Below are 15,460 nucleotides of genomic sequence, written 5' to 3'. Positions count from 1 at the left end.
AGCATAACATCCAGAAAATACAGCAAGACAAAATACTGCCCATTATTCTTAACATACCACACAGAACTAAGTGACAGAAACCTCCTTTCTCCACTTATCTTAACATCTTCCTGACTTTCTAATGACACACTGGAGTGCGTGCTCTCAGTTTGTCTTGATCTAACTTACAGAAATATCTCTACTAACAAGAAAATGTAAAAAGCACTCTGGACTTTTGCCCAATAATTTAATAAATAATTCAAAAGTAGATGAATTACATGCAATCTCTTAGCAATGTTCAATATCCAACTATTACCTTGAATTCTCATGGAATGAACAATGCACATGCAGTTGATCCAATCAGGAGACTGAGATGATGTGAACATGTTAATGACAGCCAAAGTTTTGGCATCAATTATAAGGATATCTTGATACTCTCCACAGCACAGAAGCCAGCCTTCTCCCGTCATCCGGAATGAGCAGTGGTAATACTGTACAAATGAAATTCAAAGAAAAAATTTAACTATTATAGCATTTAATTTAACTTTGGCTATATTTAAGACTACTCTAAATTTTAGTTTTAATAGCTGTTCAATTAAAATATTAAACTGAAAACAACACAAATTTATTTTAGTTTATTTATTCTGTAATCCTATGATGTTGATTTTGCACATCAGTTTCAATTATATTTTACCATTTTTTTCTGGAGAAAGAAGGATCTTTTGGAAAGAAGAAATATTGTTCCAAATCATGGAAATCTCACAAGTATATTATTTCTGGAATGTTTTTGCTAAACAGCAACAACAAAACCTATGTTCTTTAACCTAGCAATACTGCTACGTGTTGATAAGAAATAAAAGTATTTGAAGAGCATTTGAGAAACTCTTGTGCCAAATAGGTTTTGGAAATGGTTTTTATAAAAGATCAAGTAATAAACTGTACCTTTAATGAACTTTCTTAATGTGCAGAGTTTTGGCCCCAAAAGAATAGAAAAGAGTTTGTGGCTATTGCAAAGCCAGGTATCCATACTTAAAGCAATGGGTGACATGTCTAAGACTGTCCACACCAATGGAACCCATCCCCCAAAAGCCAGACTCTGTTTTAAAAATTGGGAAGTGGGGCTAGGAATATAGTTCAGTGGTAGAACAATTGCCTAGCATGTATGAGGCTCTCAGTTCTATCCCCATCAATTAAAAAAAAACAATAAATAGATAGATAATAATACATTAGGAAGTGGTTATAAACGTGATGGCTATGCCTCTTACTCTCTTTTTATAAGTAAAACTTCAGAAATTAAGAACAATGGAAAATGAGGGAAAAATCCTTTTGCTGCTTTATAAAATAGTGTGTCATTTAAACTGAATCATTTAAAATGACTTCTTTACAAATGTCCATGTATGTTTTGTGAGTGTCACTAAGGAAAAATACAAAAATAGTCTTTCAAATATAACATACAGAAATAAAAGAATTAGGGAAAACAATTTTCATTGAACAACAGCTTTTGAGAAAGAAGAATGCCAAAATAGTGGAGGATTACTGATATTTTACTCTCATGACAAAGAGTTAAAGAAAATAATATTCTACAAAGATATGCCTTTAAATATGTGTATTGCAAATGTTCTAAATGAGTTGCAATCCTGAAATGTTCTGAATGTACTTACACAGATGGCAGTGTGGGTGTAAGGAAGTGTAGCCTTCTCCACGCACTGTCCATTGGTGACATTCCAAACACACATCTCCCTAGAAGACATAACTTTGTATTATTCCCTGTCATTTCCACTCAATTGGCTGGAATAATTTTTGTACCACCAACTTTTTCTTTAGCATCGTACTTAAGCACAACCTGATCGTTTATGTGGCTTTTTGTTACAGATTACTGGGCAAGAAAATGTTGTGGTCATTAGCGAGGTTGACATACTGTATCTGTATCTTTTTGTTTGGGTAATTACACCCTGCCATTGCCTGCAAACCTTACTTTAGGGTCAACCTGGCCTACAACAAATTGTGGGGGTACAGCTATCACAGCCTGTGAGTGACAGTACAACAATCTTTCCATGGAAACTGCATCCTCTAGAAATGGTTTATTTCACTGAACTTAAACTACATATTCTGAAAAGCACAATACATCAAGGGCTGCATCTTTTAGAGCCAAGGTATCATTTTTGTAAAATCTAACAGCGCCACCAAGAGGCTACATATGGTCTATCACTGATATAGTTTCTTTTTATTTGAAATCATCCTTGTCACTCAATATTTAGAAAACTCTCATTGTTTTGAAAAGTTTTACTTGTTTCCACATGTTACAAAGACACAAATACAGTCTAAAATGCAGTAATAAAATACACCCAGGTAGGGTAGTTTAAATCTATATGACTTCTGTTTACAGAAACAAGAAAGGCTATTTCAAAGTGGTTTGATAATATTGCTGTTTTGACATTTTTAACAAACAAAATTTTTATTGAAGAAAAACAAGTTTTACAGGCATTAAGCTAAATACTGCTATTTAGAATAAGCAAAATAGAGACTAATAACAGTAAATACTATATTTATGTGGTAATTTGAGGCTTTTGGGGCGGGGAGGGGGGTCATAACCAAACACTAAAAATCAATCTTCTAAATAACTGGCTCTAAACCTGAGGTGATTTTGATCCCCTTGCCCCTTCCTTCACTTCCCAAGGACATTTAGCAATGTTTGGAGATATTTTCAGTTGTCACAACTAGGAACACACTACTGGCACCTAGTGGGGAGAGACAAGCAATGCTGCTACACATCCTACAATGCACAGGATCATCTCCCACAACAAATGCTGGTTCAGTCCAAAATATTAGCACTGAGGTTGAGAAACCATATTCTAAGTAAAGAAGGAAAATATTCAAGGCTCTGTTTATATCCAACCTTATTACAAAAAGGTAACTTGAATAGGCATGTAACTATTAGAAGAGGAGGGAAACATGTTCTGAAAAATAAGATTGCAAGAAAGGCAGAAATTAAAATCATATAACTCTAAGGCAAAACAACTAATAATCCACCACAAAATTAAATAAATATATCTCAAAGGTAAGGAAATTGAAACTCAAGCATCCAACAATAAAAAATTTTAGTTCTACTAGGGATTTAAGTTTACTACCCATCTTTTTCAACTCTTATTATACATCAACAATCACCTATTTCAGAAAATTAACCTCAAGGATTCTAATTCCATGCATCTGTGTTGGGGTCCTGGTATGTGGGGTTTAAAAAAGCTCTTGGCCAGTTGACTTGTTCCTAGGTAAGTTTACTAATTATTTTTTATTTCAAGAAGAAACAGAAGCACAGAGGAAATATCTATAGCATACAAAATTTTTAAAAAACTGTTAAATTTTCACTGTAAGGCCTTGAGAAGGGATTTTTTTCCTTATTCAACTCTACAATCTGTCCTCAGTATACTCAATAAAAATTCATTAATGGATAAATGTATTAGTTGCTATTCTTCTATACATTTTCCATGTTTTAGAAATATACTATTTTTTCTTTGTTCTATTTATTTTTCTCTTATTAATGCTATTGTTGCTTTGCTCAAATTTCAATGTTGTAACTGGAGGGAGAGGTAATAAACTGAATACTTGGTATGCCATCTTGAATTAGAAGTTTGTTGGATTCTTCAAACCCTTTTCCCTTGCCTTCTATTAGGCTTATGACTTTTCTCTAGTATGGTCAGGCTCCTCTTCTTCCTCTGTCTGCTTCTTAAGTGGTGATCCTCCTTAGGTTTTTGTCTTAGACTCTTTTACATTCTCAGACTTGCCACTCTCTCAGGGTGAGTCATCTATTCCCATGTCTTCAGTTACTGTCACCATGCTAATTGGAAGCCAGACATCTTCAACTGAGCTCTAGATTTCCACATGTAACTAGCTACTAGATATTTCCTCCTGGATGACTTGCAGAAATGCATACATCTTGTGTTCAAAATGAGCATTAGTTCTTTATCCCAGTGAATGGTATCATCACTAGTGAATTTCCCAAGTTATTCTTGATTCCACATTTCTCTCACTGGCTGAATATGGGGTATGTGCTACTTCAAATATGGTCTCTGAGCTAGAAGTATCAGAATATTCTAAGATTGTGTTAGAAACACAAGTTCTTAGACCCCAGCTCATATCTACTATTTCCTTGACTCCAGGAATAAGGCCCCCAAATTGGGAAACAAGCTCTGTGAGTGACTCTCACTGTGATGCACACTCAGGTTTAAGGTTTACAGTCTTAGAGACCTGACAGGCCTAGAGTCTGCCTCATTCTCTGGTCTCATCTTTTTACAATGATCGAAAAGTTTTACTAATAAATAATAACTCTATTAGTGCCAAGGCTTTTCCCTTAAAAGTTTTATTAAATATATATATTTATTAATATAAAATATTAATGTAGCTATATCAACCTTATTTTGGTTAGTACATATTTGATTAATTTTTTCTATCCATTTCTTTTAAGTTTTCCATGTTCTTATACAATTTTTTTAATTGTCTGACAATCTTTATAAGTTAACAGAGGGGTCTTAGTGTCATTATATAATTGGGATTTCTATTTTATCTTCATTTATTTCAACTATCTTGTTTTGTGCTTTCTATCTGTCTCATTTTCTTTGATTCTGATGTCTTTTTTGGATTAAACAATTTTTTCTTCTTTTTTAAATTAGAAGTATATCCCATTTCTTTTATTTTTATTTATTTTGTTTGTATAGACATACAATATATACATGAGGCTTGAAATTCTAAAGTTAATCAACATCAACTGAGTGCAGTGGCCCATGCCTGTAATCCCAGCAGCTCAGGAGGCTGAGACAGGAGGATTGCAAGTTCAAAGCCAGCCTCAGCACCTTAGCGAAGTCCTAAGAAATCAGCTAGACCCTGTCTCTAAATAAAATATATTAAAAAAGGGATGCGGATTTAAAAAGTTAATCAACATCTTTATTCACACGTAGAACAGCAAAACATGTGGAATCTGGAATTGAAACTAGTCTATGCTATTGTCAACTAAGATTATGTGTATGTGTGGCAGGTAGAGAGAGTATATAGAAACAGTATGTCTTATAGTCTGGGTTCATTTAAATTTTCTAAAAATTTGCTTGTTTTTATCAATATTCTTTTTTTTTCATTTCATAGCTTCCTTCTGAAATTATTATTCTTCCTACAGAAGTATATCCTTGAAAACTTCATCATTATGGAGGCATTATCAGTTGTGAATTCTCTTAGCATTTATACTATGTATGTCTAAGTATACATTTCTCTAACTATGATCCCCTGTTGCTATACTATAAACTCTGAGACCAGGTATCTCTTATACAACTATTCTGCTAGCTATTTTGTTAATAGTTTAAACAGGTGGGACACCTGATTCTTTATTATTCTCTTGGTTCTTAGAGTTCAAAGGCATATATTATCCCTTTGGGTAAAAAACAAAAGAGGGCATTCTCTTACTTCTGCTAGTAACTCAATCCCTCATTCACAAATACAGAATGGACTCCACATTCCTAGTACATGTTGGCAAATAACTCTTCAGCAGTCAAGCTCTTCTGTTGGTAGGCCTCTTCTTCCAGCTATGTCCTCTTTTACTGGAGAGCCTTGCTTCCCTGAAACTTCAGGCAAATCACAGTCTATGTTCCTTTCCCTTTTCTTTCCCACCACTCCATTCTCAGTTGAGAGAACATGAAGAATGTAACTACTGAATTGTTTTGTAAAACTGTAATGGATAAGTTTACTTAAAATCTCAAAAGTAATTAACTACATGAAAGCAGACAGGCAGCTTAACTTTTCCATTTCCAATTCTATTATTCTAGGTATTTGTTATTATTCTTCACATAGTAAGGGGGTGACATTAAAATGTTTATCTTGGTCCTCACCCAGCAAGAGTATTGCATTGAGATCACAATACTGATTATATTCCTTGGGACCAAATCAAAAAGTACTCAGTCATTTAAGATCTAACTTTTCCTATATGTAAAAGGAACATGTTGATCATGGAAAATTTTTTTAGACCACAAGTCATACCCCATTATAGTCTTCAGAAAGGGAATGGAATAAAGAAGGGAACAAAGTTCCACATATCTTACCCATTTTCAGCAGCACTGACGACATATGGCTGTTTAGAGAAGTCCCTCGCTCTTGCTAAACATGTTACTGAAGTAGAATGACCAAATAGGAGTTCTTTAGCTGAAATCTGAAAATGATGAGAGGAAGCTTTCACATAACTAAAAACCGTTTGAAAAATAAAGACATCTGTTATGGTTTAGACATTAAGTGTCCCCCAAAAACTCATATGTGAGACAGTGCAAGAAAGTTCAAAGCAAAGTGATTGGATTGTGAGCATGCTAACCTAATCAGTGCCTTAATCTGCTAATAGGGATTATCTTGGTGGTAACTGTAAGCAGGTAGAGTATAGCTAGATAAGGTGGGTCTTTGGGTATATATTTTGTCTCTGGTGAGTGAAACACTCTGCTTCATGGTGGTCTTCTCCTGAGCTGCTTTCCTCCACCATGACCTTCTGCCATGATGTTCTTTCCCAAGCAGAGTTGCTTGAAATGGTTAGCCTCAAATAAACTTTTCCTCCTCTAAAATTGTTCTTGTCAGGTCTTCTGGTCACAATGGCAAAAAAAAAAACTGACTAAAATAAGATTATAGTGTATATTTGTATTAAGAGACCCTTTTATATTATACTTTTTCTGTACATATATTTCAGGAAAACTGATATATTAACTCTCAAAATGCATAGAATAAAACGTAGGTAAAGCAATTGTGCTGTACCCAATTTTTTGTTTGTTTTGGTTTGGTATGCATCATGAAATCTAGATGATAGCCAGATCTGTTCTACAACATCTAGGTTTTGAATACAAATAAGTCATGTTGATGTTTATGATATGTAAAATGTCTCCTGAATGACAGTAGCATATTAATGTGTAGAATGACGGTAGCATATTAATGTGTAGATTTCAGAATTTAAATGAACTCACAAAATAATAACACTGAAAATATTACATTTTTATAACCATTAAACTACCTTATTAGTGATAGGAATATGAATTAATACAGCGTTTTGGAAAAAAATGGAAATTTCTTAAAAAATTAAAAACAGAGCTACCGTATGGCCCGGCAATTTTATTTCTGTGTATGTATCCAAAGGAATTGAAATCAGTAACTTGAAGAGATATCTGTACACCCATTTTCACTGCAGCATTATTCATAATAACTAAAATATGGAAACAACCTAAGTGTTCATCAATGAATGAATGCATAAAGAAAATGTGCATATATACATGTACATATATATATAGACACATAAAGAAATATTATTCAGTCATAAAATAGAAAATCCTATCATTTGTGACAATACAGATAAACCTGGATAAGTTATTATGATAAGTGAAATAAACCAGACAAAGACAAATGCTATATGATGTTAGTTATATGATGAATTCAAAATAGTCCAACTCATAGAAACAGAATAGAACAGTGGTTTACAGAAGTTGGAAGTAGGGAAGAAATGGGGAGATACTAGTCAAAGGAAAATGTTGAGTTATAAGAGGAATAGTTTTACAGCTCTATATATGGCATGGTATGTATAGTTGATAGTACCATATTTTGGACTGGGGATATAGCTCAGTAGTAGAGTGCCTGCTGAGCATACATTGGGCCCTGGATTAGATTCGTCATACTATACAAAATAATAATAAATATAATGCTAACTATTATTGCACACTTGAAATTTAACGAGAGTAGATTTTAAGTGTTCTTACCACAAGCAAAAAACGGTAACTATATGAGGTGATATATGTAAAGACAGTGATACATTTTGTGGTAAACAATTTATAATACATATGTACATTAAGTCACCATATCAAACATGTTAGATATAAATAATCTTTATTTGACAATTATACTTTCAAAAACCAAAGAGAAAAAGAGCTGAAATGTCCTTAATCATTGACCAAACACAAGGCCAGTGCAGAATATTCACTTCTAAGTTATTCCCTAAAATTTTTAAAGTAAACATGTTTCTTATTTATATCAAAAGTAAAAATCAAGAAACAAAAGTAAAGATCATAAAAACAAGACAAGCTAGAGACTGGGAGAAACATTTGCAAAAGATATATCTGATAAGAAACTATTTATTCAAAATATACAAAGAAATTTTTCTCTTTGTGGTGCTGGGGATTAAACACAGGGCCTCAAACATGCTAGACAAACACTCAATCATTGAGCCACACTTCTAGCCCTAAAGAATTCTTAAAACTCGATAATAGTAGAATGAATCACCTGATTAAAAATAATTGGAAGCAGACAACAAAGATTATAATCAGATGGCAAATGAGCATATTAAAAAGGTGCTCTACATCATCTTTCATAAAAGTAATACAAATTAGAACAAAAATGAAGTACCAGTAGACACCTAATAGAGTGGCTAAAATCCAGAACAGTGATAACAATAGGTGCAAGCTAGCAGGAATGTAGAACAATAAGAACATATATTCGTTGCTGATGAGAATGCAAAATTGGGAAGTGGGTTTATCAGTTTATAATGAAATTACACATACTATTACATAAAACCCAGTAATGACATTCACTGGTGTTTACCCAAATGAGTTAAAAAGTATTATCTACACAAAAACCTGCACACTGTTTACAGCAGCTTTACTCATAATTGCCAGAAATGTGGAAATGACCACAATGTCCTTCAGTACATGAATGGACAAACAAGTCATGGTACTGCACATTAATACAATGAAGTATTATTCAATGCTAAAATGAAATGAGCTATCAAGCCATGAAAAGATAGAGAGAAAACCTAAATATATATTACTTAAGTGAAACAAGTCAATCTGAAAATTTTATACACTGTATGATTCTAAATACATGATATTATAGAAAAGGCAAAATTATGGAGATTAAAAATATATCAGTGATTATAAGAGGTTCAGGGGAATGGGACATGAATATGGAGTAGAGGATTTTTAAGACTGTATATTCTACATGATACCATAAGTGTGTTTGTGTATACATACACACACACACACACACACACACACACACATAACATTAAGAATTAAACCGACTCTAAATTATAGAGTTTGGTGATAATTATGTATAGCTAGCTTCATTAATTGTAAACAATATACCACTCTAGTGTGGCAGATTGATGGTGAAGGGAACTGGTATGGGGGGCAGAAGAAGTATATGGAAACTCTCTGTATCTTCTACTTAATTTTGATAAGAACCTGTTTTCTTCACTAAAAATATTTTAATTAAATGATTATTTAAAATACAAATATTTTTCTCCTGAATGAGAATCTTAATATATAAAATTAAGGGTTAATTCTACCATTATATCATGTGTGAAAAAGTATATTCTTCATTATTTTGTAAGACAAGATCATAAAAATTAAACTACAAAATAGAAAACATATATAGTCTCTGTAAGTGGTAAATAACAATAATAGACCAAAAATTTTATTTGAGTGATTAGAAAATGTATTTTGGGTAACAAAAAATCTATATTACAAATGAATTACTACAAAAAATACCATTGTGATTTTTTTCTGAGCTATGCAAAAATATATGTAAATGATAACCCAGGCATATCAATAAGGATAAATTATTCTATAATATAATTATTTCTTTCTTTCATATCTATGATTACAGAAATATTTTTTTAAAAGGTCTATTGCTAGGCTAAGAAGGTCTTGTGGTGGAACTGAATCACTTACAAGATACATTCTAACTCTAATTTTTTTTCCTGGGAAGTCCATAAAGTTCCAGCTTAGAAAATAACATCCTATATTTTTCAAATCCTCATACTCTGTGGTGCATATTCCCATTCACTTAGTCTCTTTCCAGAGTATTAAAAGCCAGGTTAAGTACAGGGTACATCAAGAATATTTCCTTCTTTAAAGAAAATCTATTGTGGACAAAATATCAAAAAAAAATATTAGAATCTATCATTGCCTGTTACACAAAAACTTCATTCTGCTAATAAATCCCCAAAAGTATTTAATTTAAATAAATTGTGACAATCTCTGTAACCTCATTTTGCTGCTGTGAAGAATAAAAAAAATAAATTCCACACCTATGCCTAGCTCTTGTCATGACATCGGGAGACCTTTACTCCTATTCATTGGATGTACCTCTATGCAGTATTTGGAACCTCCTAACCTCACTCTCAGGTGCTTCTAATAGCACAAATGGAAGACAGCATGACTAGATGAACATCTACTATATTCCAGGGACTGGTACAACCATAGACAGTGTTTAAATCCACATTTTACATGTGAGAAAATCAAGGCTCAAAGAATACAAGTCATTTGCCCAGTATCACAGAGTTGGTAAATATCAGAACTAGACCTCAAATGAGATTTTCATTTTATCTTTACACACACTGCTGTTTTTCACTTTGTTTCACTTTGAGTACTGAACAGGAGGAAAATTAGATAATAGCAATACTAAGGGACTCTGAGAAGATGTTTACCTCATTTTTATCTACGCTTAGGTGTGATGAGTATCAGCAGTCAATATCAGAAAACTCAAGTGAGGAAGTTTCTAGTACAAGCCACAAGCCACAGACATCCTCACTGGTGCACCCTACAAACTAGAGGGTTCTAGGAGCAGACCCAGAACATGCAGCATGCATAACCAAGGCAAACAATGAGAAGCTTAAGACCTGCAGACATTGTTCCCTAGCTCCCTTGCTCCCTAACATCCCACCCTGGTCAGGGAAAACTGAGGGACATACTTAATCTGCTACTGAATACCTGGATACTGCAGGATGTCCAGAACTCACATCACCTTCTTTCCCTCCCTATTACAATGTCCTAATCCCTTTAACTCTTTTAAAATAAATGATAATATTATCTTACCAGTCCTACCATCACACAAAATTCAAATCTGGAAAGTATTCTTGACTGTACCCTTTCAACGATACTACAACTAATTGGTTTCTCAGTTCTTCCCATTCTCTCTTCTTAACATATTCCCAGTTTTCATCTTCACTTCATCCCCATGGGCCATTGATTTGTTTCATGCTCAAAAACTTTCTGGACTAAACTACTGGAGAAGGCTCCTATGCATAGCCCCCTGTCCTTGGTCTCATCTCTCCTTTCTTTCAACATGACCTGCACAACACTAGCCTGTGATATTCTACAATATAAACACAATTAAACATGGGAGTATTATTTCTTTACAGTAAACATCTTCTAATCCTGAATAATCGCCACTGTTTTTAATCTGCACACAGGGCCGGTTCTTGCAGATGCCATGTGGGGTCTGTCTCATCTATGACCTCTAATTTATCCTTCATGATCTACTCAACCTCTTTTATCAGTTCCCTGACAACTAAACGCTTATACCTTTTACACACACTTGCTGCTACCACTGTCTGCACTCTCCTTCCTCCTTCTACTCTTGTGAACCCTTTAAAACTTAGTTCAAACTCAGTCTCATTCTTAGAAAGCCTTTTCCTTCAAAACTATAAGATACTACTTTATATATTAAAGCAGCTATTATTAAAAAACTGTTATTGGTGAGGATGTAGAAGAAAACTGAAACACTTGTGCACTGTTTGTGGGGATATAAAATGATGTAGACACCATAAGGATTTCTCAAAAAATTAAAAATAGAATTACCATACGAGCCAGCAATTCCACTTCTAAGTGTACAACTAGGACAACTGAAATCAGGGATGAAGATGTATCTATGCATAATTCACAATAGCCAGTGCAAATATGTATTGATGGATGAATGGATAAATGAAATGTGGTGTGTTATATATTCACAATGGAATATTACTAAGTCTTACAAAAGAAGGGAACACTGTCACATGTGATAACACAGATAAACCTCAACAGAGTAAAATAAGCCCATCATGAAAAGGCAAATACTGTATGATTACATTTATGTGAGGAATGTAAAGAAGTCAAATTCATAGAGAAAGTATTACATTTGTACTAATCAACACCTTATTCACATTGCAAACTTTTCCAACAACATCCTCATGGTGAATTTCCAAATCACAAAACCAATACTATCCCCAATTTAAATTTTCTCAATGTCTCCTTTTGCTTTAAATATTCAATATAAGTTCCTTCACTGGTCATTAAACCTTACATGACCAGGCCAAACCCATCTTCTCTCCTGGCCTCACCTCTCTCTGATCTTTGTTCACATCTAGGCTACAGCGACAGAAAACTCTTTGTTTTCCTGCAGGCACAGGCTATTTCCTTAACAGAGCATGATCTAGTTGCCCCCAGTCCCTGGCTAATCTGATTCTCATTCCCAAATCACACCTCTAACCCTGAGTTTCTTAATATTAGTGTCATTATCATTTAAAATGGGAAAACCTCTTTGTTGTAGGAACTGTCATGCATACCCTAAGATGTTTACAGTAATTTCTTCTTTCAATTTTGACAAGAAAAATGCCAGTGGATATTACCAAATTTCTCTTGGATGGCAAAATAGATCCCTATTATGAATCACTGCTCTAACTCCAGGAAGACTTGCTACAAAGAGAAACATGGTATAACTTCTCAACTGTACATACTTGCAGACAACTCCCTACTTAGAATACCTTGTACTGCAACATACCTGCACTACATTAACCTAAATCCTTCCTCTACCATACTGAAACTTCCTGGGCAACCAGCACAGGTCTCATTTGTGTTTGAACTCATGAGTAACTAGCATCTAGCCTACCTTAGAGCCTACATACTCAACAAATGTATGCTGAACAAAGGCTGGATAAATAGCAGAAACAAATAAAAAAGGATCAAGATGTCAGCATTTCAAATGTCTTAAACTTAGAGTGAACTGCACATTACTAGGCAACTGCTTCAGCCAGAAAATAATAATACTCAACATTAAAAAGATTAACAAGACATTTAAAGCCATTTAGGAGTCTGAGTTTAAATCTATAACAGAAAATATAATTTCAAGATATATATGGCCTATCATTTTCAAAGCACAACTATTGCAATAATACTCATTCCTTCTTTCATGGGTGTTCATAAACATCAAGCCTAGCTTCTCTGCTATGTGGTTCTTGGCAGTCCTGTAGTAGAACTGTTCAGTGATAGGAGATGTTAATTAATTACACTATAAAATAGAATTACAATTAATTGTTAATTTAGGTTTTAAAGTGACAGACTTTAAAGGCTAAAAATAGTCTTTGATCTTTAAAAGGCTTCTTAATGAGGGCAGTATACTTTAAGTACATCATTAGTTTAAATGTACAAATTGGGTCTAGAGACTGCTAGAGTTAAGCAAATATCTATTCCAATATGTTAAATGTTTATGACTTGGGACAGAGACAATTAATTGCTAATCAATGGGCCAAATCCTAGGTGAGGTCAGGTTCTGAAATAGAAGGACAACCATAGTAAATTGGACTTAGAGCATTTTGATGTGATCTGTAACAATCACATGAAAGCAGAGACCAAAAGAATGGCAAGAAGGCCAAGCACAGTGGAGACACCCAGATAATTAAGATATTACACATTTAGTTAGTAGCAGTTCTCAGGAATGCATGCTCTCTGTTTAGATTAATGAGCCATAATTTTTAGAATTATACTTACATGTCTACAGTTCAGTTACTTAGCATATAATTCAGGATATAAAATAGTAAAACTCAGCATAACTTAAAGGGTGATAACATTTAGCTGATAGTTAAGATTAGCAATATTCAAAATATAATTTTCAAATATGACCTTATTCCACCATATATCACTTTATTTTCTCTAAAACCAATTTATTACTTTTGTAAGCATCTTTTTAACAATCATGCAAACCATCCACTGTCACCACAGGTAGAAGAAGCAAGCTGTGCTTTACTATGTGAATGCTGTCTATTTCAATGCCAATAGCTTTCACTAACCTTTAGTTCAGGTGAAAGGCTCCAGAGACAGAGCTGCCCCTCCTGACTTCCGGTCACAATCGTCTGCTGGTCATCTGTGATCATGATGGCAGTGATGCTGTGGGGAGGGGCATTCTTTCCCCATAGTGCCACTGCCTGCAGGGAAGTCTTCATGTTGGTGAATCCTGGACATACAGAGAAGGAAAAAAGTGTACATGGTCATCTTTCATAAATTTGGGGGAACTGACCCAGTACAAAATGTATTTATGATGACACAAGTTTCCATGATATGTTTGCTTCATCATCAATTAGAGGAGAAAGTAGCCATCAGACACTGAAATTATTGCCATCACTATTCCATCAAAAAAGAATGTTTCCTCTTTCCATTCTTGATTATTGATACTGATGAACAGAAAGATAAGAATGATCTTCCCACTGCACACCCAGTTCTTACTATTGCTTTATCCTAAGCTTCTTCAAAGTCCAGGTAGGCCTCTGAAGAACAAAACTGTCTTACATACCACAATATAAACTTCCTCTCTCCAGAAATATCACTTTATCTAGGCAACAAATACCTGAATTTTCAATTAAAAAGAAAATCTTTTCCACAAAAATAGTGTTTCCTAGTACTGAAAGATTCATGTGTCAGTGACTGTCATGATTTCTGCCATATTCACATTCAAGTTATACAGTTATTTATAATGATTTTTATTTGACCCATTTTTATATTTGGTATCTTCCTCAATAATAAAATTCATGCAGTCACTACTAATCATGTAATAGTTGCAATGGTTAAAATGAATGCATAATAATCCAAAAATGCTCACCTGAGTAATAAATAAAATACTACTGAGTGATATTTCATTAAATTTTGTGAGACACCAGTTAATTATTCTCCCCACATAGTCATTTTTTATGAAATACAAACAATTTGGGGATGTAATTTAGCAGTATTATTTAATCCCATTAAAATGTCAAAAATAGAAGACAGAAAGAAGGTACCAAGGATACTTTTCATGTTTGCTTTGAGAAAGTTGACAAAATTCAAATATTCTATCTGGAAGGATTTATGTAGTAAAGCATCAAAAAGTTAAATACCAATAAGAAATTTTAGAATTATTGTTTCTACTATTTACAATACTCATTTACATATATTTAGCATACACACACACATACAGAGAGACGAATATATAAAACTGGGGTGTGCACTGACACCATAAATACAAATTTAGCATGGACAGTGACAGTGAGTAATCCACAAACTGGCTACTTTAAATTTTTTACATGTACTCCCACTGTTGGAATTCCACATGGTTCACATGTTAGTATAGTACAAAAGTATATCTATTCTATAATATACCTGTAATAGTCTTACTTCCATACCAAGCACCATGAAACCAAAGTTTCTATAGAAAATACTCTTTACTTGGCAATTTTGAATACCAGGACTACACACGTTAATCAAATTACTAAACTAACCAGGGATTCTGTTTTATTAAAACACTATAACCTGACTTTTGATCTCTTCTGCTTCAAACACAGAGAAGTAGTGCATTATATACATATTAAAATATTTTGCTTCCTGAATAAGACTGCAAATAAGTCTAGGATCTCAAGGAG

At 33.7% G+C, this 15,460-nt stretch overlaps 1 protein-coding gene across 5 annotated transcripts in view; it reads right to left on the bottom strand.

The window, feature by feature from the left end:
• Positions 1 to 15,460, bottom strand: part of Wdr72 (WD repeat domain 72) — a 236,199-nt gene that overhangs the window by 201,694 nt on the left and 19,045 nt on the right. For all 5 annotated transcript variants that reach the window (XM_078049592.1, XM_078049591.1, XM_078049595.1 and 2 more), the window contains exons 2-5: positions 13,862 to 14,025; positions 6,060 to 6,166; positions 1,641 to 1,719; positions 296 to 470 (exon numbers count right to left, since the gene is read on the bottom strand). In XM_078049592.1, the coding sequence (XP_077905718.1) occupies positions 296 to 470; positions 1,641 to 1,719; positions 6,060 to 6,166; positions 13,862 to 14,014 (514 nt within the window). In that variant the 5' untranslated portion in view covers positions 14,015 to 14,025. The remainder of the gene's footprint in view (positions 1 to 295; positions 471 to 1,640; positions 1,720 to 6,059; positions 6,167 to 13,861; positions 14,026 to 15,460) is intronic.

Source organism: Ictidomys tridecemlineatus, chromosome 5 (assembly GCF_052094955.1).
Source record: "Ictidomys tridecemlineatus isolate mIctTri1 chromosome 5, mIctTri1.hap1, whole genome shotgun sequence".
In the NCBI taxonomy this organism is placed as follows: Eukaryota; Metazoa; Chordata; class Mammalia; order Rodentia; family Sciuridae; genus Ictidomys; species Ictidomys tridecemlineatus.
This window is presented reverse-complemented; position numbering and strand designations above follow the sequence as displayed.